The sequence below is a fragment of the Asterias rubens genome, chromosome 8 (genome assembly GCF_902459465.1).
Source record: "Asterias rubens chromosome 8, eAstRub1.3, whole genome shotgun sequence".
Classification (NCBI taxonomy): domain Eukaryota; kingdom Metazoa; phylum Echinodermata; class Asteroidea; order Forcipulatida; family Asteriidae; genus Asterias; species Asterias rubens.
This window is the reverse complement of record NC_047069.1, coordinates 13,230,752-13,254,504: the sequence shown is the minus strand read 5'-3', so window position 1 is coordinate 13,254,504 and position 23,753 is coordinate 13,230,752. Positions and strand designations below refer to the sequence as shown.

At 38.8% G+C, this 23,753-nt stretch overlaps 1 protein-coding gene across 4 annotated transcripts; it reads left to right on the top strand.

Moving 5' to 3' along the window:
• The first annotated feature begins 1,659 nt into the window (after nt 1-1,659).
• Nucleotides 1,660-21,990, top strand: LOC117293404 (SLAIN motif-containing protein 2-like). 4 transcript variants are annotated; one of them, XM_033775723.1, is made up of 9 exons: nt 1,660-2,052; nt 7,084-7,232; nt 9,795-9,932; nt 10,982-11,200; nt 11,950-12,189; nt 13,427-13,528; nt 14,864-15,224; nt 17,686-17,773; nt 20,405-21,990. In XM_033775723.1, exons 1-8 carry the CDS (start codon nt 1,727-1,729, stop codon nt 17,738-17,740), a joined length of 1,590 nt encoding a protein of 529 aa, XP_033631614.1. In that variant the 5' UTR covers nt 1,660-1,726; the 3' UTR covers nt 17,741-17,773; nt 20,405-21,990. The 4 variants fall into 4 exon arrangements, with proteins under 4 accessions (XP_033631614.1, XP_033631613.1, XP_033631615.1 ...); XM_033775722.1 differs by lacking the exon at nt 17,686-17,773; XM_033775724.1 differs by lacking the exon at nt 20,405-21,990 and having other exon boundaries at nt 17,686-17,938.
• Nucleotides 21,991-23,753: the final 1,763 nt, after the last annotated feature.

The window sequence follows — 23,753 nt, the reverse complement described above, 5'->3', positions numbered from 1 at the left end:
GAGTATTACACAATAACTCCATGATATAATTTTGAACTGTTGCTGTAATGCAGATTTGTTTTATATAATTTTAATAATATGAATTGTTTTAATGGAAATACAAACAACTTCATAAGCCTACACAAATTATGTGATGTTATGTGCGTGAGACCTTTCTCTAATTGCATGAAATGTACCATTTTTAATAGATTGAGTAGGCCTATTCGCACGGCTGTAGGCCTACTATGCACACTGGTATAGACCGGCTGTAAAACTCATGTGTTTTATGTTAAATATTGAGAAAAAGAAGAGAAAAAAAACCAGTCATAAGTAATATAGAAAGGGGTAAGCCTTTTTGTCCGATAAAACTTTCTTTTCGCCTTTTTACTGAGTTATTGCAGTTATTGTAGTCTTGGTGCAAGACGTTTCTCGTTTCTTTTTCATTCACGCACACCGCGGCCAATTCACCGACAGCGTGCGCACCGACTCACCTGACTTATAGTCCACTCACCGCCCCCCGGAGAAACTCCGGCGCGACGTGAGTCAGGTGAGTCGATGCGCGCGCTGTCGGTGAATTGGCCGCGGTGTGCGCGCGAAAGGGAAACGAGAAACGTCTTGCACCAAGACTACAGTTATTGCAGTATTAGGCGGCACTCCCCGGTGCGCCCAGGAGCAATTTTGTTCCCCCTGCACATTGGATCATGGAATTGCCATCCTTAAAAAAAAATCCCTGTTTCTTTTTAAAACTCCCTTTTTTTAATCGATTTTGAAAATTCGTAGTGCGGAAACCAAAATTGCGGCCGGTGTCAGATGCAATTTTGTCCGCCATGTGATACTGTCCGCTCCGGACACTTTTGCATTATGCAATCGTGTCCGGGTTATGCAAAAACCGTCCGGCGACATGAACATGACTGTACATGTACATGTATGTGCGCGCAAAAGCGAGCAAGTATGCACTGAATTCACTATTTCAGCATGGATATTCACGTATTTTATGATTCCAGCGAATACCCAACGGCCGAACATTTACCACATGTCATTCATGACATGCACTTAGCTTGTAAAAAAATGGCGGACGTGTTCCGTCGACCAAGGGCGTTTAATTTACTGCAAGGACGGTTTTGCACGGGGGCGGACACAACTGCATATGCAAATGTGTCCGGGCGGACTCAATAAATTGCATTATGCAGCAGCGTCCGGGCGGACACGATTGCATAGGCAAAACCGACCGGCGAACATTATTGCATATGCAATAATGTCCTCCGGATAAATAGTATTGCATGGAGGACATAGTTGCATTCGACACCGGGGAGACCGTAAGGGATGGGATCTCTATCATCAGGTGGGTGGGAGGAACTGTGCAATGAAAAAAGACCGAATCATTTAGAAAGGCGCCCTCATTTGACGAAGATGTTCAATGTTTAACTAGCCAAGTCCGTCAAGAAAAAGTGTAAATTAATATTCATAGTTGATATTGAACTAAGCGTAAGATTGTAGCCTATAACATACATTTAAGAAGAAAAAAGTCATAATTTATGCAAATTTTAGGCAGATTCATGTAAGAAAATTACTTAATTTTAAGAGTATGACAATTTGACATTACGCCCGCTAGACTTGAGGAAGTCTAATGACCTGACGAAACGGCCCACAATTCTTCTTGATATTTCCTGTGAACCCGTATTGACATTCATGACATTTTAATATCGTAGTGATTTCTGCGTGATATTTCGTCTTCAAACTATGCGAAATGGACACCCAAGTTGACCCAGAAGCCGAGGTAAGGAAACTTCAAAGTCTGGTGAAGAAATTAGAAAAGCAAAATGAACTGCTCCGCAATAAAGCTGGTGGCATAGGCACCGACAAAAATCATACGCCTCCCCAAAAATCTAGAGTGCGGCAAAACAACATGGCGATTTCTGATGTGACAAACCACAACGACCGAATGAGAACGGCAAATCATTTGGAGAATGGTTCTGGTGACGAGGACCGGGCAAATTATAGTCTGATGGATGACAGTGTTGAACTTTTGGACAGTGAAATCAACGACATGATGAAAGAAGAGGAAGATAGTTGGTAAGTATTGCACTTGGCAGTCAGTGCCACTATAAATGACTAAAACCTAAACAGCTACAGGACAGTACTGTCATGTAACCTAACTAGCCCACCTTGTTGAGCTGTTAATGGCTCCGCTTTTAACATCGGTCTCATCACTGTCGTGATACCACCTTGTTGAGCTGTTAATGGCTCCGCTTTTAACATCGGTCTCATCACTGTCGTGATCTCATCACGACAGTGATGAGACCGATGTTAAAAGCGGAGCCATTAACAGCTCAACAAGGTGGGCTAGTAACCTAACTAAGTTATTATTATTTTAAATTGTGAATACACTCTGCACTTCGACTTTTGTTGTATTAATACAGTATTTTATTGTAATTTTTTTGTATTGGCTGTATTCTGTAAAATTAAAAATGTATGTGACCATGGAGCATTGCTCCAGCATGGGTCATGGTGTGACTGAATTTATTTTGTTAATAACACTACACAGCATGCCGTCCAATACTGGACGTAGATCCAGTAACAGTAACAAGGGCACTGTACTGATTAATAAATAATTTGACATCTGTTATGTGGGTGGTCGTACTGTAGGCCTACTGCAGATGTGTATGTAATGTAGATGTCACAATTTCTTTAAAATTTTTAAAGGAGCACAGGGCACCGGTTAGTCTGGACCTGGTTCAATTTTACGCTGACCAAAGGTCTTGCACTCTTGAAAACTTGAAACAGCTTCTCTACAAATTCAATGTGAATGCAATTTAAACCAGGCTCTATTATAAGTATTAAATGATGATTATTTATTCATATATTTACCTGACTTTTACGCATGTCTCAGGTATTCATTGTAGATGATATTTTATTCCTCAAAATGAATGGCAAATTAAAGCATAATGATTTTTGTTAACATTCGATTAATAATGTGCACATTTTATATGCAACAAATGACTTGCAACTCCGGTCAATTCTCACTTATGTTTTTAAATGAATAGTGAATAGAAGTTAGAACCAACTCATCGTCAACAAGTATTTCCACATTCATTTATGGCCTATGGCCAATTTCACAGCGCTGCTTAGTGGCCGATTTTGTGCTTACTTTGCAACTTCTGTTTCATAGCGCTGCTAACCGTAAGCACACAAAAAGGCATGCTAACATTCCGGTGCTTACCGCACGCAAATGCGGTAAACATGCAATATGGCCGCCCAATTTTTCTGCTAACCTGTGAAATACGCTAAGGCTTAAGCAAATTTTTCTGCTACAGTAAGCACGCAAATTTGCTTACCATTAAGCAGCGATGTGAAATTGGCCCCAGCTTGTATGTAGCCAATTTATGTATGTGTAGGTCTTTAAAAAGGACAGCTAAATCTGATTTTTTCTTTTGTACATTAGAATACTTGGCTTGGAATACTTTAAACTTGTTTTTATGAGTTAACCACATCATGTCTGATGATGTCTGTTGGCATGTGTATGCTTTTTTTTTGAAAGTTTTGAAAGGGCAAGGGCACCAAGGCATTTTTTCCTTGGTAAATGCCACCCTATATTAGGGCACCCTATGAGGGCATTGTGCATTTCTAATGGAGAATTTCAAGGGCACCAAGGCAATGGCCCGGGGGCATGGAGGCAATTGCCTTTGTTGCCTCCACGAAGTATCATGCCTGGTGTGCCTGGTGTTGTAGCAAAAGGCTAGCGTTTTTTTTTAATTGACAAATTAGTTTAGTCATGACCAATCATCAGTGATGAATGTACAGATAAGTTACTTTACTACAATTCTGGAAGCTACGTACAAACTTGTATAAGATTCCCTTAATTTTGTGTAACAAAAGAGAATTTAAATTTTGATCATTTTCTACAATGCTTGAGTCATGCACGTGTAATCTAACCCCTGTTCTTCAGATACTTACTGGACTATCGATAGCCAAAATCAACAGTCCAGTCTACGGTAGTAGTTTAAGTATTGGGTCATCAACCGCACAACTGTGAACATCTGGCCGTCTAGTATTATTTTCCCTGACATACATGTATCTAAAACGTATTTGTGCTAATTTATTTGTCACAAAAGAAACCCATTGAATGTACATGTAGGTTGCTCACTAACGTACGCTCATGTACATTGTGTAACAGTAAAATAATACAATCCTCTAAACTTTCAGCAAGATATCATGATTGTTCTAAAAAATTTTGAAGTTTTCTAATTGTACATACTTCTGGCATGTCTGGCTGTTTGGTGCAGATGAAACTCCTCAGTGCCAAGTGCATCATGACAAAACGAGCTCTGTTGTACTGTGTGTACTGGGTACATTTGTATGTACCTACATTACATACATGTACACCTAGCCCTGGCGACCTTACACTTTCGTGTTATACAGTGACGTCCTGGATATCAGGGTCCATTTCTGGGGCGGAAGAAGCCACTAATTTCAACAGATTCACGTTCCATGGGAGCATATTTTCTGCGTTGGGTTTTGGTCGTCATATATTCTTCACAAATCCGTCATTTTCATGAAATAATGCAGCTCCCAACGTTAAGAAATTCCCATTTTTGTTCGTATTCTTACAGTCTGCCGTGTGTACGCAACGTGCACGACGCACAAATCTTGCGTTGCATTTGCATGTTAACGATGTGCAGTCAAGATACGGTGACCAAGAATATTTCACTAAAATTACAGATTTGTGAAGAATATATGACGACCAAAACCCACCGCAGAAAAATGTATGCCGCCATAGAATGTGAATCTGTTGAAAAAAGTGGCTTGTTGCAGGTAAGATTTGAGTTGTGAAGCTTTAAAAAAATTTCCGCCCCAGAAACGGGCCTTAATAGTTAGAAAGAGTCCTAATAGGGCTACATACATGTACACACCTATAGACTAAAACAGGCCTGATACTCAACTTACATGTACATGTAGGTCCATGCCTCTGGTTTTTGCCTCGGTGGCCCTTGAAATGTTCTGGCAAACCCCTTGAAAAAAACATTTTCCAGTGGTTGAACACCTAACATGTGTCTTAAAAAACGTAAAATTAAAGTGAAACAAGATTTTGTTTAGGAATCTACATTTTATTTTTATGGTCGTCACTGTAGTTTTAAAAACTAACTTTGAGTACTTCAGTGGATTGCAGATTACACCTGAAGGATCAAAGGCTTTCCTTTGGCATCCTGTTATAGGACTAAATCATTTCCTGTATGTCATGTAAGGCCTGTGATGTGGTTGGGAATGTGGTGTGTAGTATTAAAGTCACCTGGAAGTGGTATTTTGTCAAAATACCGCTTTTGTCACTAATAATGTGTTTTGATGAGTGGAATGTGAATAAACAGTTAACTAAGGTTCTAAAAAATTAGTTCTTACCTTATTTACAAATTTAAGAGTAGGCCCTGACCCGAGAGGGCGCTGTTCGTGACGTCAATCGAGGCGCGATATTTGAACATAAAATGCTGCACAGTGCTGAAAAAGACGTCGGACCGGACCACTAGGCACTATTGCTCTTGTGAGTCTGACCAGCAATGCAGCCTGACCCCATCTTTAATTGTTTTACCGCATCCAGCAGCAATACACTTGGTCGCATTGCCGGAAAAGTGCAAGAAAATAACTTTTTTGAAACAGACAAACTCAATGACTTGGACTTGCATGTACTATGCACGTGTGTTTACTCTACGCATCATGGCAAAGTCTGCCTCTATTGACGTCACAAAAGGGGTAGGCGGAGTCAACCCCCCAGACAACTTTAATTATTTTATTTTTTTACATACATGTAAATCTTGACAAAAAATTATTAAAAAAATTGTTTTATTGTTACTAAACATTACTCTAATGTTTGAAAAAATAAAAATTCTATTTCCAGGTGACTTTAATTTTGGTTGTTACCTCGTACACCAATGTGTGTTACATGTAGCACTTTGTCCTCTTTACTTTCCCCGAGCTCTGTGAAAAAAAAACACCTGTAGGCATATTATTATTCAGTTGGGATTCGAACCCATTACCTTTGCATCTAGAGCAGTTGTCTAACCAACTATATGCCACCGAGATTGCCCAGTAGCTACAGGCAGTTTGAATTCCACATTATATTTTAGCAGTACAGACCTCCAAAGTGATTTAATAGGTTTAATTTGCATACGCACATAAATTTTTATGTTTAAAGACACTGGACACTTTTGGTAATTGTCAAAGACCAGTCTTCTCACTTGGTGTATCTCAACATGCATAAAATAACAAAGCTGTGAAAATTTGAGTTCACTTAATCGTCAAAGTTGCGAGATAATAATGAAAGAAAAAACACCCTCTTCACACGAAGTTGCATGTTTTCAGATGCTTGATTTCGAACCTCAATCCAATTCTGAGGTCTTGAAATCATATTCGTGGAAAATTACTTCTTTCTCGAAAACTACGTTACTTCAGAGGGAGCTGTTTCTCACAATGTTTTATACTACCAACAGCTTCTCATTACTCGTTACCAAGTAAGGTTTGATGCTAATAATTGATTTGAGTAGTTACAAATGTACCAATTAGTGTCCATTACCTTTAATCTTTACTGCGGGTTCTGCCCACAGTGGTTGGTGCCTAAAACAACATTTCGGCCCTCAGAACTCCCTCTGCAATCACCACTGGCATTACTTTCTCTCTTTCCAACATGTCCAATCACCACAATTTTTTTTACAATTTTGAATTAATCTTGCCTTGAGATTTCCTTTGAAAGGTTTTAACAAAATGTAAAATTTATACCTACATGTGAAACACGTACAAGTTTGATAATGCAAGTACATGTGTCATAGTGGTTTCTTTTACAATTGAAAAGTTTTTAAACAAAGAACTAAAGAACGCTATTCCAGACAATTGTTTCCATGGTGTTCATGTCATTCAATTCAATGCAGGTTGCTAAATTAAGAAAATTTGGTTTCCCGGAACTAAAGATGTGTTGGTTGCCACGACCAACTGGTCAACTGTTATTTTCGCAATGCACAGGGCTCACAGTCGCACTGGGGAATTTTTTTTTTAAAAGTCTGTTTATTAATTGTTGTGATCAAGTTCTATTGGGTAACAATAGCTTTGTTTTATTTTAAGGTTGTACGTATCCCCCTTGAGGGTGTTAACACCAGAGGAGCGAGCCATCAATGTCTATGACTGGGTAAGACAAGATCTGGATCATCCCAGTGAAGAAATGGAGTCTGCCAAGAGGTCTTTGCAAGCCAAACTAGATGAATTATCAAGAGGTATGTACAACCCCCCCCCCCCCTGTTTCCCAACCAAGTTTTCCAACAAACACTCCCATTCCTGTCCCCTTAATTATGTTAAAAATCAATTTTAAGCCCATTGCCCTTTTGAGATGTGTTGGTCACTATTATGAGTGCACTGTATCACTATCATGATGTGGGTGCACACATACATGTATTTACCCAAACCAAATAGTTCCCTGGCAGTGGTAGTGTGTCCACCCTAAATGTATCTCAAAATGGCTAATTAGTAATTGTTACTCATCTGCTTAGTGAGTTAATCAAGAATGCCAAAAATGATATTGCAAAAAAAATTGCATAAAGATATCATCATGTCCATAGCTCTTCAACACCGGGAAATATTTCTGATATTACTGCACGCTCTATGGGGCGCTATTAGTATTACCATCCGGCCTGTCTGGTATGCATGTCCCCAATGCAATTGACATGCCAATCCAACACATACAAATAAATAGTGTAAAGGGTACCTCCCAGATTTATGCTAATTGATATGACCGTCAATCATACATCATGTACACAATTGTAACAGTGAATATTGACCATTGATAGACAGTTCAGCTCTCAGTGTTTATTTATGTTGGGCCCAGCCCTGATAAAAGTACAATTTTGTTCCCTTCATTAGTACATAGCAATTTAGGTAAGAAGCTTAAAGACAGTGGACACTATTCGTATATGTCAAAGACTAGCCTTCACAGTTAGTGTATCTCAACATATGCACTAAATAACAAACCTGTGAAATTTTGAGCTCAATCGGTCTTCTAAGTTGCGACATAATAATGAAAGAAAAACACCTTGTCACACGAAGTTTCGAGACCTCAAGTTCTAAACTTGAGGTCTCGAAATCAAATTCGTTGAAAATTACTTTTTTTTCAAAAATTATGGCCTTTCAGAGGGAGCCGTTTCTTACAGTGTTTTGTACCATCAACCTCTCCCCATTACTCGTAATCAATAAAGGTTTTATGATAATAATTATTTTTAGTAATTACCAATAGTGTCTACTGCCTTTAACCCAAGGCTATGCGTATGTTGGAATATAGGCCTATAGATGCTTTAGACTTTTTAGTGTACAAACAAAAACTTTCTCAGTTTGACCCCTTGCACGCGCATTACACGCGGCGACTGATGCCACGCTCACCATGTTGGTGGGCAAGTTACATGTAGGCTTACTTGTATTAACGCCGCGTCGCCTAAATGCACACTTCACTGCATAAAGCACATCATACAGTTACATGTACATTAGGGCCTATATATAAAAATGCACAGTGAAATTGCTCACCAGTATGGCGCATTCAAGATTTTTCTGATGATGATGTCATGTGAATTGGGTCAATAGTGTGATATTTAGGAATAGGGTACATTGAACGCGCAGAAATTTGTCAAATTCACATGTGCTGAACCTTCGTTTGAGTATCAGACCTTGGATTATACATGTACGGTACGTGCCCTGGTCTTGGCCTCGGTGCCTTTTGCACATGATATTTAGTGCCTACATGTACAAGGCTCAATTTAATGTTCAAAGCTTTTTAAATACAGAAAAGTCTTGCTTTAAATCAGAAATATGTTACCAGTCAGAATACTATCACAAAATTACAAAATGTTGACTGGTTCACTGGAATTTCTGCTAGTTTTTGCTCAGTGAAAAAAATCGGTCTACTTTACTCACTGTTAAAGGCTGTATGGTAAATTGGGCCGTTGTCCTTTTGGTACATGTACTATAGATAGGGCCTAGGCTTGTACAAAACAATGCATCTTGGTACTGTCCTAACTAACGTACGTACATTGCACAAAACCCTTCCTCTCCCCTGGACCTTTAACATTTAGACATTAGCTGAGGTGTTAACACACATGTCATGGAAGGACAAATTATATTAACATGATTAAATACATGTATCATGTCTATCAATTTCATTTTAATCCTCTGGTGTTCAATAAACACATACCGGGAATCGAATTGCAAGAACAACATTTCCACTAGACCAAAAGGTTCATGTAGCTCATTACATGTATGGACCAGAAATACTTTTTGCAAGACCGCAAAATCTATTGTTCCTTTTCATATATTTTTACCAAACTTTAAACGAGAGGTTTGGAGTTGAAAAGTTTACAGCGTAACTGTAATTTTAACTTTTTCACAAATTTGAGAGGGCAAGACCTTTCGTTTTACAAATGGCTTTTTCGAAAATCTTCAAGTCTTAAGGAAACTTTTGACGGGTTACCAAGGCCAAGACCAGGGTAGTAGAGGCCATGGTCTTATTGGTCAACTCTGTATAATTCCAGACTTTTTAATATTTTTTATTTTTCGATAAGTTACTGAAGAATTGGTTAGGGTTTGTAAACTATAATTGTAGGCCTATACGGGCAATTTGTTGCCAATCCAAATTAGAAATAAAGTATACTAAGAGGAATCATTTCCTCACACAAGAAGGAATTTCAGACTGGAAATGTCAGGACAATTTGTATTTTATCACTTACTTAGTAAGTAAACTGTCTGCTTCACCAGGTATTTTTGACTAACTGTTACTGGATATTATTTTTCATCAGCCCAGAGGAACAGCATGGGACCCAATGCTTTGGTTATCCAGCAGCACCAGCACCAACAACAACACCAACAACAACACCAACAACAACAACACCAACAACAACACCAACCTGTCATGGTGGATGCGTCAGTGGGTGTAGGTCAGTAAAGTGCATGTAAAGATGACATTGTTTTGGGTTTCATACTTTCTGCAAATGTGTTTAGAATTTTGTTGTCACAAATGCGCAAAAAATAATGAGCTGTGTAAAATTCTGGTGAAAGTTTCTCATGTGAACACACTCATGTGATGTCAAAATTCACTTCTCATCAGTAAGTATGAACAGGGTGTTACTAAGATACAATAATAGACTGATCCATTAGGCTCCGCCCACTGCGCACGTGTGAGCAAGAACATTTTATTTATTTTTTATTTATTTTTATTTTCAATCTTTAGACATGCACAATAGTTGCAAGTTGTACAGGGGCTGTCAAGGTTAAAACAAAAGAATAAAAACTGTCATCAAAAGATGTGTAAAACCAGACCCCTGCCAACCATAAAAATATAATTATACAATATAAAAAGGTGATTGCACTGAATAATTTAAAAATCACACAAACGAAAACATTAAAACACGAGCAAAACCAGACTATTGAAAACAAAAACTGCACCCACAACAAAACGCCGCAGCGATAAGAGGAAGGGACAACAATTTAAAATAAAAATCATAGAATGAACTAAAAACCCTCAGAAACCAAAATAAGTTGGCAAGAGCACCTACACAGATTTACACCAGACCCACAGGGCCCATGTGCGCCTCTCCAATGCCATTCTGCACAACTATGCCACGCGCGACAAGCATTGGCACACGCATGTCGGACCTTAACTTGTCAGACTTTTGGTTGCGCAATGGGTTGTGATTGGTCAATATGTAATGGGACAGGGCTTAATGGAACGGTCTATTACATCGACCCTGCAAATGAAAGACATTTTAGAAACCTCAAGTTTGTTTGGCAACCTGAACCAGAACTATGTTTGTGCTTCGGTCATTGGTTGAGTGTTGTTCACATGTTCGGTTCAGTGTTGATGATGCTTTGTTATGACCATAACGTAACAGAGTTGATGGCTCAGTTGAAATGGTTTCAAGTTCTCAAATAAAAATAGCTATTATACTAAAATATGCAAAATATTTTCTTACATACTCTTCTTCAGGCCGACTAGAATCCTCCCCATCACCATCACCCAAGTCTCCCCAGTCCAGTGCCTCCTCTAGCCACTTTCCGTACCAGTCCTCAACGATGCCTCGGAGGGAGAGGGAACGAGAGAGAGAAAGAAGGATCAGCGGAGACAGGAGACCCAGCGATGAGCTGGGTTACACCAAACTGGAGGATGTAACCGATGTCCAAATACTTGCCAAGATGCAGGAGGATAGTAAGTGGATCTTGTCGAGGGATAATTAAGTGTACGGTAACCAGAGCCCAATTTCATAAAGCCTGAAAGCACAAAAACATGCTAAGCACAGAGGGGTATTGATTAACAGAAAGAGGTTACCAGCCAAAATGTTATTACGTTTGCATTGTTGCAACTGGTGCCTAACTCAGTTTCTGCTTAACAATAAATTAAAATTAGTTCAGCTTTTCTGAACACTCATATGAGGAGCCCCTCCACTTTCTATCAAAAACAAGAGGCTAAAATAAATATCAAACAATGGGCTCAGAGGTCACAGGTCTGGTGTACCTGCTCTTCAATACCAACAGTAAAAGCAGTGTTTCCTCCTCCTTAAAGGAACATTACAGAGTTGGTTTTGCTAGTGATGAAGTTGCTGGCAGTGCAAGCACTTTATGTAATCCCACCATATACATAAACTGACAAACATGTAGAAGTTTGAGATCGATCGGCCATCTGGGTCACGAGAGAATAGTGAAAAAAACGATTACAAATTTTGCATTGCATCGATGTCAAAACAAAAATGAATAAAACGCTCAATGAGCGATAAACTCCATACGCGAAATTAGATTATTTATTTTTCATAAAATATGAAATTTCAGACAGAAATGTTTCAAGGGATGTTTTCTACTATAATCATCATTAGACCATGTAAGTTTTATGGAAATCTGTGGTCTTCAAGATTTTTGTTTCTTACCTATTCTGTAACATTCCTTTTAAATCATCTCACTCAGGTCTAAGACAAGCCATGCACCAGTCTCCCTCCAATTCTCCAAGGAGGGCCGTCACCGGTATCTCACCAGCCTCCTCAGAGAACACCCTCCACAGACCGGCCTCTCGGACAAACAGCCACGGTAGCAACGCTGACAAGGACGAGGCCCATGAGGCACACCTCGCAGGCGCCGATGCAAACGCCAAGACGGCAAATGTGGTACGGCGGAGGCCCTCGCTTGAGAGAATAAAGAAAGTTGAAGGTGGGTAGAAGTGACTAGACTGATTCCCGTTCCTTATCCGCAAGGATAAGTACAGGTATTGGTTTACATGTGTATACATGTATGGTTGATTTAAGTACGAACCTCCACAACCATGAAAGCCATGTGAAATGACGCGAGGTCAAAGGTGATTATGGATTTGGGCTCAACGGCATATCTCTGTCGTAATTAACAAACCTCAAAAGTGTGGCATCAGATGTTCAGGCTAGGTAGAAGTAACATGCTCCGGCTTGTAAACAAACTGGATGGGTCTACTAGTAATATGAGACGTGTAAGGATACCTTGCACATTACTGCTAAGTTAACAATTGCTTAGCAATGTTTTTGGCTTAAATTTGGGCCAAGCTGCAGTGGGAACGAAAAGCTCACCCCATCATCAACATTTTCCTCTCATGGATCCCACTGATTCTCCTCCGTTTGCCAGTTCCTATCATTGACATAAATTGCAGATCACATTCCATTTCCATTCAAATATTTTAAATTTGAGAGCAACCCTAGAGGTCTGTGAAGTATTCCTGTACTAATAGATATTCCCATTCCTACACCATACTCATACTAAATTTGTGTACAGTTAGCCTACGTCATTTATTTCAGTGCATTCATAATCAATTGATTTCACAAATAAACCAGTTATGACATTGCCAAAACTACCAGCAAAAGTGTCTTATGATTTGTCATTAAATAACAACATGATTTGGGCATTTATAGAGTGTTATTATCACAGCACTTTACAGAAGTTCCACTTATTTTTGTCCATAAGTTTTCAGTTTAAATTGATTATGGCTGTAAAGTTCTTAAGAAGAAATTGTGATATTAAACATCCTACTTCACTTTATAGTCAACAGAACATTACTTGTTCTGGATATTATGAAAAGCAGGGATTCGAACCCACCACCTGTTGGTTACAAAGTCCACCAGTTTACTCCTCTAATGTTGGAAAATGATGTGGATAACAATATCTCCTTTCCTTATAACTTCTGGGTATCATTTAAGCGTCTGCATGTTCAACAATTTACCACTAATATTCCATAAACTTGTTGCACGGGATACATGTAATTCACTGTACTCGATTCCAGAACACCAGTTAGTGTCGTACTGATCCATCTTCAACTCATCTTCCGCCCACTACTTCTGCCTGCCACTCCCCTCCACCTTCCCTTGTCCCCCTCACCCCCATCCTGTCCCGTTTGTCGACACCCCACCTCCTTTACAAAATGCAGGGGATACACGTAGATATAGTTATGGAGCAAAGATGGCGCCCAACCATACCGCTGATAACGGGGACAGTATCACAATAGCCGAGTTGCAGAAACTCGCGCTTGGTAAGTGTGCGTCTTGCACGGTCGCAGAGCTAGTTGGTCATGTGGTCATGTGGTAAAGGTTTGCTACGCAAATGTGCCATTTTATGTACTTTTTTTCCTCAGTGCACTTAGTAGGTAAAACTCTGATGCAAAGTTACTTTTCTTCAAAATACTGGTCACTGTAAAAAAAATTATATTATTATTATTATTATAGTTATTGTTATTGTTATTGTTATTGTTATTGTTATTGTTAGTGTTAGTGTTAGTGTTAGTGTTAGTGTTAGTGTTATTGTTATTGTTATTGTTATTGTTATTGTTATTGTTATTGTTATTGTTAGTGTTAGTGTTAGTGTTAGTGTTAGTGTTATTGTTATTGTTATTGTTATTGTTATTGTTATTGTTATGGTTATGGTTATGGTTATGGTTATGGTTATGGTTATGGTTATGGTTATGGTTATGGTTATGGTTATGGTTATGGTTATGGTTATTGTTATTGTTATTGTTATTGTTATTGTTATTGTTACCCACTATACTTGTACCATGTCATTACCACATTTGGTTTAAACATATCTGTGCAGCACCACCCAAATGAAACAGGAACCCTCTTCAAATCAGGCATACAACATCCCAGCTGATCGGCCAATTTCCTATTGTTGCCTCCTCCTTTTTAAGTGGCATTGAAACTGAAAAACAACTGCCTGTTTGGTTTTTCTACGCAACAATGCTGCATGGTTGTCAATTACTCCGGATATGCATAACTATGCCCAACCCGTCTGAAGCAGCTGCCCTTGATGCATGTGGTTTGTGCATGAACTGTCCAACATGTACAGTACCCTCAAAGTTATCAACACTCTGTTTACCAAGATAGAAGATCTATAAGTGGGATAAGATTTGTCAAGAGCAAAGTGCATGACAATTCCTTTTATTTGATAACAGATTCAAACCAACGACCTTCTGTCGTAAGTTCAAGATGGGAATTCGGACTGAAATGTAAAGTATGCACTGGACACCATTTCAGTAAGCAACTCTTTCGATGCACCAAGAGATCAGTGCAGACAAGGACAATTGCTATCAATGAATACAAAACATTTGCTTACTGAAATGGTACTTAGTGTACTTGAACAGTAGATAGAGATCCAGTTCCCCATCTTGCTTCTAGTGGGCTATACAGTCTTTGGTATAGACTAAGGAATGTTGCAGAAACATTTTTTGTTTTCATGTTGTTTGCTTTTGTATGTTGTTTTGTGCCATGGATTTTGTTGTGATCCTTTGCCTTACATGTACAACTGTAATTGTGTTGACACTTTTACTTTTACAATTTGTTGTTAAAAATTGTTTCTTTTTGTGTAATTTCAGAGAGGCAAGCAGCTCACAAGGGCAGCCTACCCAACCTGAACCGAACCTTCACCAAGGAGAGTCCCCCAGCCACGCCCCAGCCACCCACCGCAGCCACCGTCTCCCCCCAAAACAACCACACAGACCCCACAGAATCCAGGCTCAAACACCCAACCAGCCCCTCACCAACGCGGTCCTTGCCAAGCCCAGGTAAAACAAGCTCCCTCAAACAGCCATCACCGAGCAAACTACGGACCGCCTCGCCACAGCGCAGTGGGATACCGGTTAGATCGAGTGTCTCTGCTGAGCGGAGTGGTATTCCAAGGCCCCGGTCGGCGGTTCTCAGCCCAAGATCGCAGTTACTTGTTCCAGGAAATAGGAGGTAAGCCTTTAGTGTGGTACCTCTGCATGTTGATTCTCAGGGTTTAGTGGAGAGATGACTTGCAGTCCCAATTTCATAAAGCTGTTAAGCAGAAAATACTGCTTGACAAATTTCTTTGCTTTAAGCGAAAATTGAGTCGGGCACCAGCCACACCAAAGCATGTGATTTGGGCGGGTAACCTGTTTCTGCTTAGCAATACTATTCTGTGCTAAGCACAGTTTTTGTGCTTACAGGCTTTATGAAATTGGGCCCTGACCATTCCTATTCATCTGTGATGTGTGTCTATTGCTTTGCAAACCTGTCTGCCAATTGGACTGTCGTCCTGTAGTGCCTACTCTCAAGGAAGAGTATACAAATTTGGATGTACACAAGTATAATTGACCTGGGCCAAATTTCATGGCTCTGCTTACTGCCGAATTCTGCACTTACAATCACCATTCTCTGCTTACAGTGTAAGCACCAATTTCTGCGTTAGCTGTGTAAGCGAAGGATGCCTAGTAATGTTGAATATGCACACACAACCAAATTGTCCCTGCTAACATGTGAAATAGACGCTTGATGTAAGTGCAGAATTACTGCTTCAATAAGCGCCAATTCTTTGGTTAAAGCAGAGCCATAAAACTGGGCCCTGTTCCGTACTACTTACATGTAGGTGGAACGACAAACCCAGAGTAACCTTTCTCAATTTGAAATCTTTGTCCAATCTCACCAAGTAAGATCTGAAGTGTGTGCCGTGTTTTTTGAAAACTCAATTGAATAGTATGAACATTATTTCATATTTTACTTGTGTTCTAATTAAACACAAATTAACAAAGAGTTTTTTAAACTGCACTTCAAATGAGGAGTGATTTCGCATTTTACCTGTTTACATGTACAATGTGTTCATTGCTTGCAGGTGATATTTGAATCAAAAGGGAACACCCTATCTCTATTTGGTTTAAAAAACACATTTCAATTTTTATTTAGATTGAGGTATAGCTTAAAATTTCTGTTTCGTTGTTGATGTTGGCTGCCATGGAAACCAGTATTGAATGGAGTTGTCAATGATTACATGTGTCTTGTACATGTACATGTACAGTGTACATGTATGATCAGCAGTTAATGTGCATGCAAGCCATGTGTTTAGCGAATTGTCAAACAGCCAAATCCCCAGCACAACGTTACTTGTATGTCGCATTGGCATCCCCAAGGGGTAAGGGGGAGTAGCTTGAGCCCCCACTGCCCATGATGCCAATGAACGGCAGCTACGATGTACAGGTATGGTGTGGCTACCCAGCAAGATTGGTGTGAATATTGTGCAACAGTTGTGTGATTTTATTTTAATGTACTCCCCACAGCAGTGATAGAGTTGTATATTTGGCAGCGTGGGTGGTTTTGTAATAAAAAGCAAAGATTGCCAGTGTAATTTGTGAATGAAGCTGATTTCAAGCAGCTGCATGGCATGACAACAGTGATAATGTAGTGGTGGGGAAACTGTACAATAAATGTAAAATAAATACTGTACTACACATGGGTAGATGCTTTACTGTACAATATACGTTCACCTTTGCATTTATACCTTTCACTGACTAATATCACTCAAATAAACGTCAACTTAAAAATAAAAAAATATTACACTTCAGTGTATACAAATTTGCTGTCAGGTTTTGAATTTAAAAAACTCATAATATTGTGTGTACTGTAAAGATTGCATGATCATTTGTGTACACATTTGTTTTTGTGAAGGTATTAAAGCATGTATCAAACACGTACATTGTACATTTTAGTAGAATGCTCTTGTTTAATGTTTATTCTAAGTTGTTTACAGCTACCTCTTGTGTTGGCAATTTTGTTCTTCTTTTGATGAATGTTCAATAAGTTTATAGATTTGCTTTTGAATTGATATGCACAGCTCGCCTCCCCCCCCCCCCTCCATGTAGGTCTGTACATATTTTATGGGTAGAACCAGTCATCTCTCTCTCATGCGATATAATTAAAAACCTATTCAACTTGTTCTCAGAGGTAAAGTGGCTATCATGTGTATTTTATGTTTAAAAGCTATAAGAATTTGCTACAGCTCTTCAGGCAGTATAAACACGTTGGTACATGCGCACATGTAAAGTGCATGTATAAAATTCATCCACATTTTTTAGACTAGAAAGTTTTTTACACACTGGATGCTATTTGATAAATCTTTTAGTAACGACTGATTTTGTGTATCAATTGCAGCACTGAGCAAGGGAAATTGTTCAGTTAACTTAAACTCTAGAACCCCAAAAAAGAACAGAAAAAATGAGAACAAGTTTAAAAACAAAACAAAAACAAGAATGGATCTAGGGAGAGATGTCTGGTTCCCATTGTACTTGTAGACCTACTGTAGTGCATTTGTTGAGAAAGTCTGTTAAAGTACAGTAGTTTTAAACTCCAAACTCTACATGGTTAACCTTAATACTGCATTGCAAGATGGCCATTCTATTTTCAGGGGGGACAGTTCGATGATGAGGGAACTCAAAGAAACCCAACAGTCAGAATGGTAACCCTTGGCTGATAGATCGCCAGCGGGTAGCCAGGTGAAAATATATTCAATCCTTTTACCCCTTTCGTTCTTACATGTACATGTCTTAGTTCAGATATTATTATTGGCTAATCAACAGAATTAAGTTTAGGTGGTTGTATTTCTAAAATAATTTTTCCCCCTTAGTTTGTTATTAAATATTTAATATTTTATTATTGAAACAATTTATTATTTTTATTTTATTTTTTCTAAAGTACATGTACTTGTACACGAGTAAGGTTATTATTTGTATTTACCTAAAACATAAACTCGCAACTCGGACATTAGACTTGTGGACAAGTCGTAGCGTTCCGATTCTATTCATGCTATTCCGAATCTCCCCGCAGTTCCCGCGGTATTCTCGCGAGACTACTGGCCCTGCGAGACTACTGCTCTCATGACTAGTATAAGTCGACAACCAGCAGTTCGCGCTAGAGCAGTGATCTCGCGAGAGCACCGCCACAACTCGGACTATCTCACCGCAGCAGACCATCCCCCACAACTTGTCCACAAGTCTACTCGGACATCTGAGGAACTCTAGTTTGGCAAATGTCTGCTCTAGAATTGCAAAAAAAAATTCAGGACTCAGGAAGGTACTGAGTATATAGTGCTTCACTCGTATTTAGCATGGGTAAACACAAATAGTATAATTTATCTGTGGTGCATCTAAGAAAAGGATTAAGGCTATTGACCCAATCCACCTGACGTCATCATCAGAATAATCTTGGATGCGCCATACTGGTGGGCAATGTCACTCTGCGTTATTCAGTCAAGTGCACATTTTAGACGACAAGGTGTTTACACGTAAACCTATTGGCGTCCACCATGGTGAGTGTGGCACAGTCGCCACGTGTGACGTGCGTGCAAGGGTCAATAACTGACTAAGTAAAACAAAAACTGTCTGGCCCTGGGCAGGAATGAATAATAATTATAACAACTACTGTGGGATGAATTCATTATTAGTGGGGTTTATAGACTTCTCTGGCAATGGTTGCCTGCCTTATTTGCAAAGTAAAAGTTTAACGCATTTTTTTGTACAACTCATAAAGATTTGTACAAGAATGTATATATCCAGAAGCGTACATAATTTAGGTAAAATTTAGCATACCGTCCTTTAGATTCACACATTGCCTGCTGGCTGCTAAAATGTACATGATGCACACTAACCTTAACAATTAACGAACTAACTGAACCAAAAGTAACTTAATACGAAGCATTTTTCTTTTTTATTTATTGAGAATTCCTTTTGAGCAAACCAACTAATCTAGAAATATTGCCTGCAATTGCAAAATGATCTTGTAACAGGTATTATCAGAACAAAATTAATATATGATTTATTTATTTACATGCATACCATCATGTATACTGGTAATGCACAATGTATACAGTAGATTTTTATTCACTCAAATTTCTAAGACATTTTATCAAAGAACTGTCCCACATCAATCAAAATCCATCACCATATGGATTCTCAACATCGACACAAAATATATGAGATGGATTCTAAAAGGTAACCAGTTGTGACGACCTCTGTTGACCTTATCAGTAATGATCCCATATGTAGCCTTATTAGTGAGGTCAAATGAGGTTGCGACTACCAGTTACCTTATAGAGTCTTCGCTCCCAATACTGTGGCTTCATTTCTGAGGATTTTGACCATTCAATGCTTAACTTGGGTATTTGTAGTGTGTGAAATATTGCAATACAAATGTAAATAAGGCGTTAATAGTTATATTGAATATTTTATTACCCCAAACAATTTATTATTTTTTGGTTGTTCTAACAAAAACAAGGTATTTTTTACGATGCTGGAAGTCAAGTATTGGCTTCCTATACAAACACTATTTGACTTGTATTAATGTGCTGTTATATTGGTTTCCTAACACACACTGATACAAGGATACAGTGTATCCAAACTAGTGGCTTCAGCAGTGGCTATGGATAGATTGCTGACAACTGTAGCTAAAGTCGCATTGATTCAGACACAGCCTAAACTAATAAACCCCTTGCATAATGCAAAACACTACAGTGACCCAGAAGCAACGCACATGATTTTACATGCACGCACAAAGAGCAGCCAATGATTTGCCTCTTTTGGCCACAGTGAGGGCGCTTTTTAGAGGCTGTATCAGACTGCTTCAGCAGTGGCTTTGGTAAAGAAGCTGGAAAATTCCTTTTTATAAGTGTTAACATCGAAGCCAATGGCCATGTAGCCACAGCCGAAGTAGCTGGACTATGGCGCTGCTTAAGAGTCACTAACCAGGAAAACATAAACACTGATTGCCGCTTGAGAGAGAAAGAGGGTAGAGCCTACCGGGTTAAAGGAGCTTTCTCAAGATGGTGAAACTAACAGCAGGTCCCAGTTTCATAGAGCTGCCTTTAAGCACAAAAAGTTGCTTAGCACAACAAAATAATGCTTACCAGAGTCAAGTTACCAGCCAAACTCAGGTCACTGTAGTTTGTAACTGGTAACCTGCATGTTCTGCTTAGCAGACATTTTGTTGAGAATGTTTTCTGCTTAGAAGCAGCAGCTCTATGAAATTGGGCCCTGAACACACCTCTGCATATTTTGTTGCTCATTACTTTTCTTCCGTCTTATGATCATCCTCTTTGCGGCTCTTTTTTCCCTCTCTCCATCTCTCTGTAGCTCATTAACAATGCCAAGGAGATCACGTAAGACTAAAGATGATTCGTGGAAGGATGGATGCTACTGAAGACACAATCTCGCCTCACCATTGCCAGGAGTATGCTTGCTAACCCCCTATCAAAATTTGTCAAAATTTTCTTATGGTAGACTTTAGACCAGTTTATGCTTCCTGCCAATGCAATAATAGTTTTGACGTCACATGGCTGTTTTCACAGCGAATGTTTGGCAAGTGTTAAACAACTGTGGCAAATTTTTCTTTGTGAATTTGCGGCGTAAAAATTCGTATCCCATTCGCGTTCGCAGGAAGTATAGGATCAGGCTTTAACCTGCAAACGCTTTTGGAAGAGTAATGCAATGGAAGTTTCGTCACGCAGGACTTTTTCCTCGATTGAACTTTGCCCAACTTCATGGCATTGTTTACAGCAGAATTATGTTCTTGTGATCACCTTTCTGTGCTTACGGGCCTATTGTGGCTTGTAGACCATTCTGTGCTTATTGGCCTAAGAAACGGGTCTAAGTCACAGAAACACAATTTTCTTGCAATTCATAGACGCTAAACCAATGTTTGTATGAGAGACATCAGCTGTTGAAAGCTTGTTGGGAAGATCATAATTATAAACAAACAAACAAACAAACAAACAAACATTTAAAATGGATCCAAAATAAAGAAAGAAAATAATATGTACAGAAATTGGGAGATATTTTTAAAAGAAGAAAATTTGTACACTTAGTAATAAATTTTCTGCTTGGGTTTTCACAATTTGTACACTTCCTGTAGCAATGCCATGAAGTTGAGCCCAGTTGTACATGTACATATCAATTGCAAAGATAATCATAAAACCATTTATTGCGCCAAACTTTTAACAAAAATTCGCTTTAAGGATTTATTCCAGAGACCAGGGAATTCCCCTCGTTGAACTGAACTAATTTCTTGTTTTTAAAGGGCCTTGTTACACGAGGCACGTTTGACAGGCGACTCGGAGGCACCCAAACTGCACTTCATGCAATAAAAACACTTCAGTTGCATGAGAGACTTTTGTAGAAACAGTGTCTGTCTATCTTGAAGAAATTGATGAAAACATTTTCATGTGAATGTGTTTTCGTCTTAGAGATTGCCTGGAAAATGGTTGCCTGTAGATTGCCTTCTGTGAAAATGGCCCTAATCAAGCAACAGGGGTGTTTTCCAAATCTTCGCTCACACTCAAGCTCGGGCTTTGTCATCAATTTTGAAGCAGGTTGCATTTTACATGGTGTTTCCAGTATCAATTAGAGCCTAGTGCCCAAGCCTTGGACCAAATTTCATAGAGTTGCTTTAGCAGAAAATATAGCTTAACATTTGCCTGCTTAGCAAAAATGACCAGGATACGAGTCACAAGTTGTACATGTGATTTGGCGTTTTGGCTGGTGACCTTGTTCTGGTGAGCATTGTTTTGTTGTGCTCAACTGCTATTTGTGCTGAAGCAGCTCTGTGAAAATGGGCCCAGATTTGGAAATAACCCGAGTCAAAGACAGTTATATAACACCCAAGCAGATCCTTGCCATTTGATTGGAGGATTGTCCGTCACGTGATAGCAAATAAAAGTACCATTGCACGCTGAGTCACTCACCGTGCTTTTTCGTTCCATCCGAAAAGTACCATTGCACGCTGGCAGCGTGCAATGGTACTTTTCGGATGGAACGAAAAAGCTGAGTAAAAACATCACTGCGTGCGCGTGTCTTTGGTAACGCAGCAGGTGTTACTGCAAGAAGGCATAGTAAAATTACTAGCATTCGGCTTCTACAGTTGAAATTGTTTGTTTTGAAAGTTGTATCTTTCAATCAAAATGACAAAGATCTACTTGGATGTTATATAAAACAAATAATGAATGTTTTTCATTCGTGCAATGGTGCGAATATGTTCATTCGTTGAAAGCTGGAATGTTCCATTCAACTCGGCTCCGCCTCGTTGAATAGAACATTCCATCTTTCAACTCATGAACATATTCGCACCATTGCACTCATAAACATTCATTATGTGTATATTAATGCATTAATACATTTCCAATATATATTTTAAAAAAAACTTTTAAGGTGTAATAATTGTTACAGTGCATGCTGCTGGACTAAACAAAACAAACTAACACTATTAACCAGGACCCAATTTTAAAGAGGTACTATACTAGAGCGAAACATTTTGCTTAACAAATTTCTACTAAGAAAGCTAAACAGGAAACAATTTCCTAAAAAAAAACTGGCAAGTTGTGAATGTTTGAAATATAAAAGTTAGGAAAATTTGAAAACTTATGTAGTTTCAAAACTTTGTATGAAATACGAACTATTCTGACCACCTATGCATTATCAAGAATTGTCAAGGGTACAAAGAATTTACAAAGAGGTATTAAATATTTTGGTCACCATTTTTATAACCGAACAATTACAAAAGGTCAGATACTATGAACGCATTGATTGTCGGTTGGCCTAATGGGTTGAGTATGGTGCTAGGGATCCTTAAAGACACTGGGCACTATTGGTAATTGTCAAAGACCAGTCTTCTCACTTGGTGTATCTCAACATATGCATAAAATAATAAACCTGTGAAAATTTGAGCTCAATTGGTTGTCGAAGTTGCAAGATAATAATGAAAGAAAAAACACCCTTGTCACACGAAGCTGTCTGCTTTCAGATGCTTGATTTCGAGACCTCCAAATCTAAATCTGAGGTCTCAAAATCAAATTCTTGGAAAATTACTTCTTTCTCAAAAACTACGTTACTTTAGAGGGAGCCGTTTCACACAATGTATATACTATCAACAGCTCCCCATTACTCGTTACCAAGTAAGGTTTTATGCTAATAATTATTATGTGTAATTACCAATAGTGTCCACTGCCTTTAGCAAGTTTTGGCTGATTTAGTTATGGCCAGCTACGACTATTGCTTAGGGTGTTGCTAAGGACGCCCTTTTCTTCAATGCATGTCGACAATGCGATGTCACCGTAGCCTATAATTCGGACAGGGCCTAAAACATTGTAGGTGAATATCGCAAGGAAAAAAAAAAAAGGGTCATTGTTAACATTTTTAAGATCACAATAGTAATCATGTTTGTTCAATCTTAAGGTTACAAGAGGTCAATGGTATTTAGGGAACAAACCTGTTTGGCAACCTTTGACTTTAAAGTAGCACAACGATGAAAAGGTCAATATGTATTTCTGTAAAAAAATTCAAATGTATATCAACGTTCGATTCAGTGTGTGAGATTGCAAATATTGTAAAAAATAAGTGTGGATTGTGACATGTATATGTAGGGTAATGATAGATATAGATACACATACCAGAAAATTGGGGCGTCCAAAGGGCCCTGAAATTTTACAGG

What these genes read in the sequence shown, in the direction of transcription:
- LOC117293404 (XM_033775722.1), top strand. Translation starts at nt 1,727, where the DNA reads ATGGACACCCAAGTTGACCCAGAAGCCGAGGTAAGGAAACTTCAAAGT. An exon ending in ACTAGATGAATTATCAAGAG is followed by an intron (nt 7,233 to 9,794) that starts GTATGTACAACC and finishes ATTTTTCATCAG; the next exon opens with CCCAGAGGAACAGCATGGGA. An exon ending in TGCCAAGATGCAGGAGGATA is followed by an intron (nt 11,201 to 11,949) that starts GTAAGTGGATCT and finishes CATCTCACTCAG; the next exon opens with GTCTAAGACAAGCCATGCAC.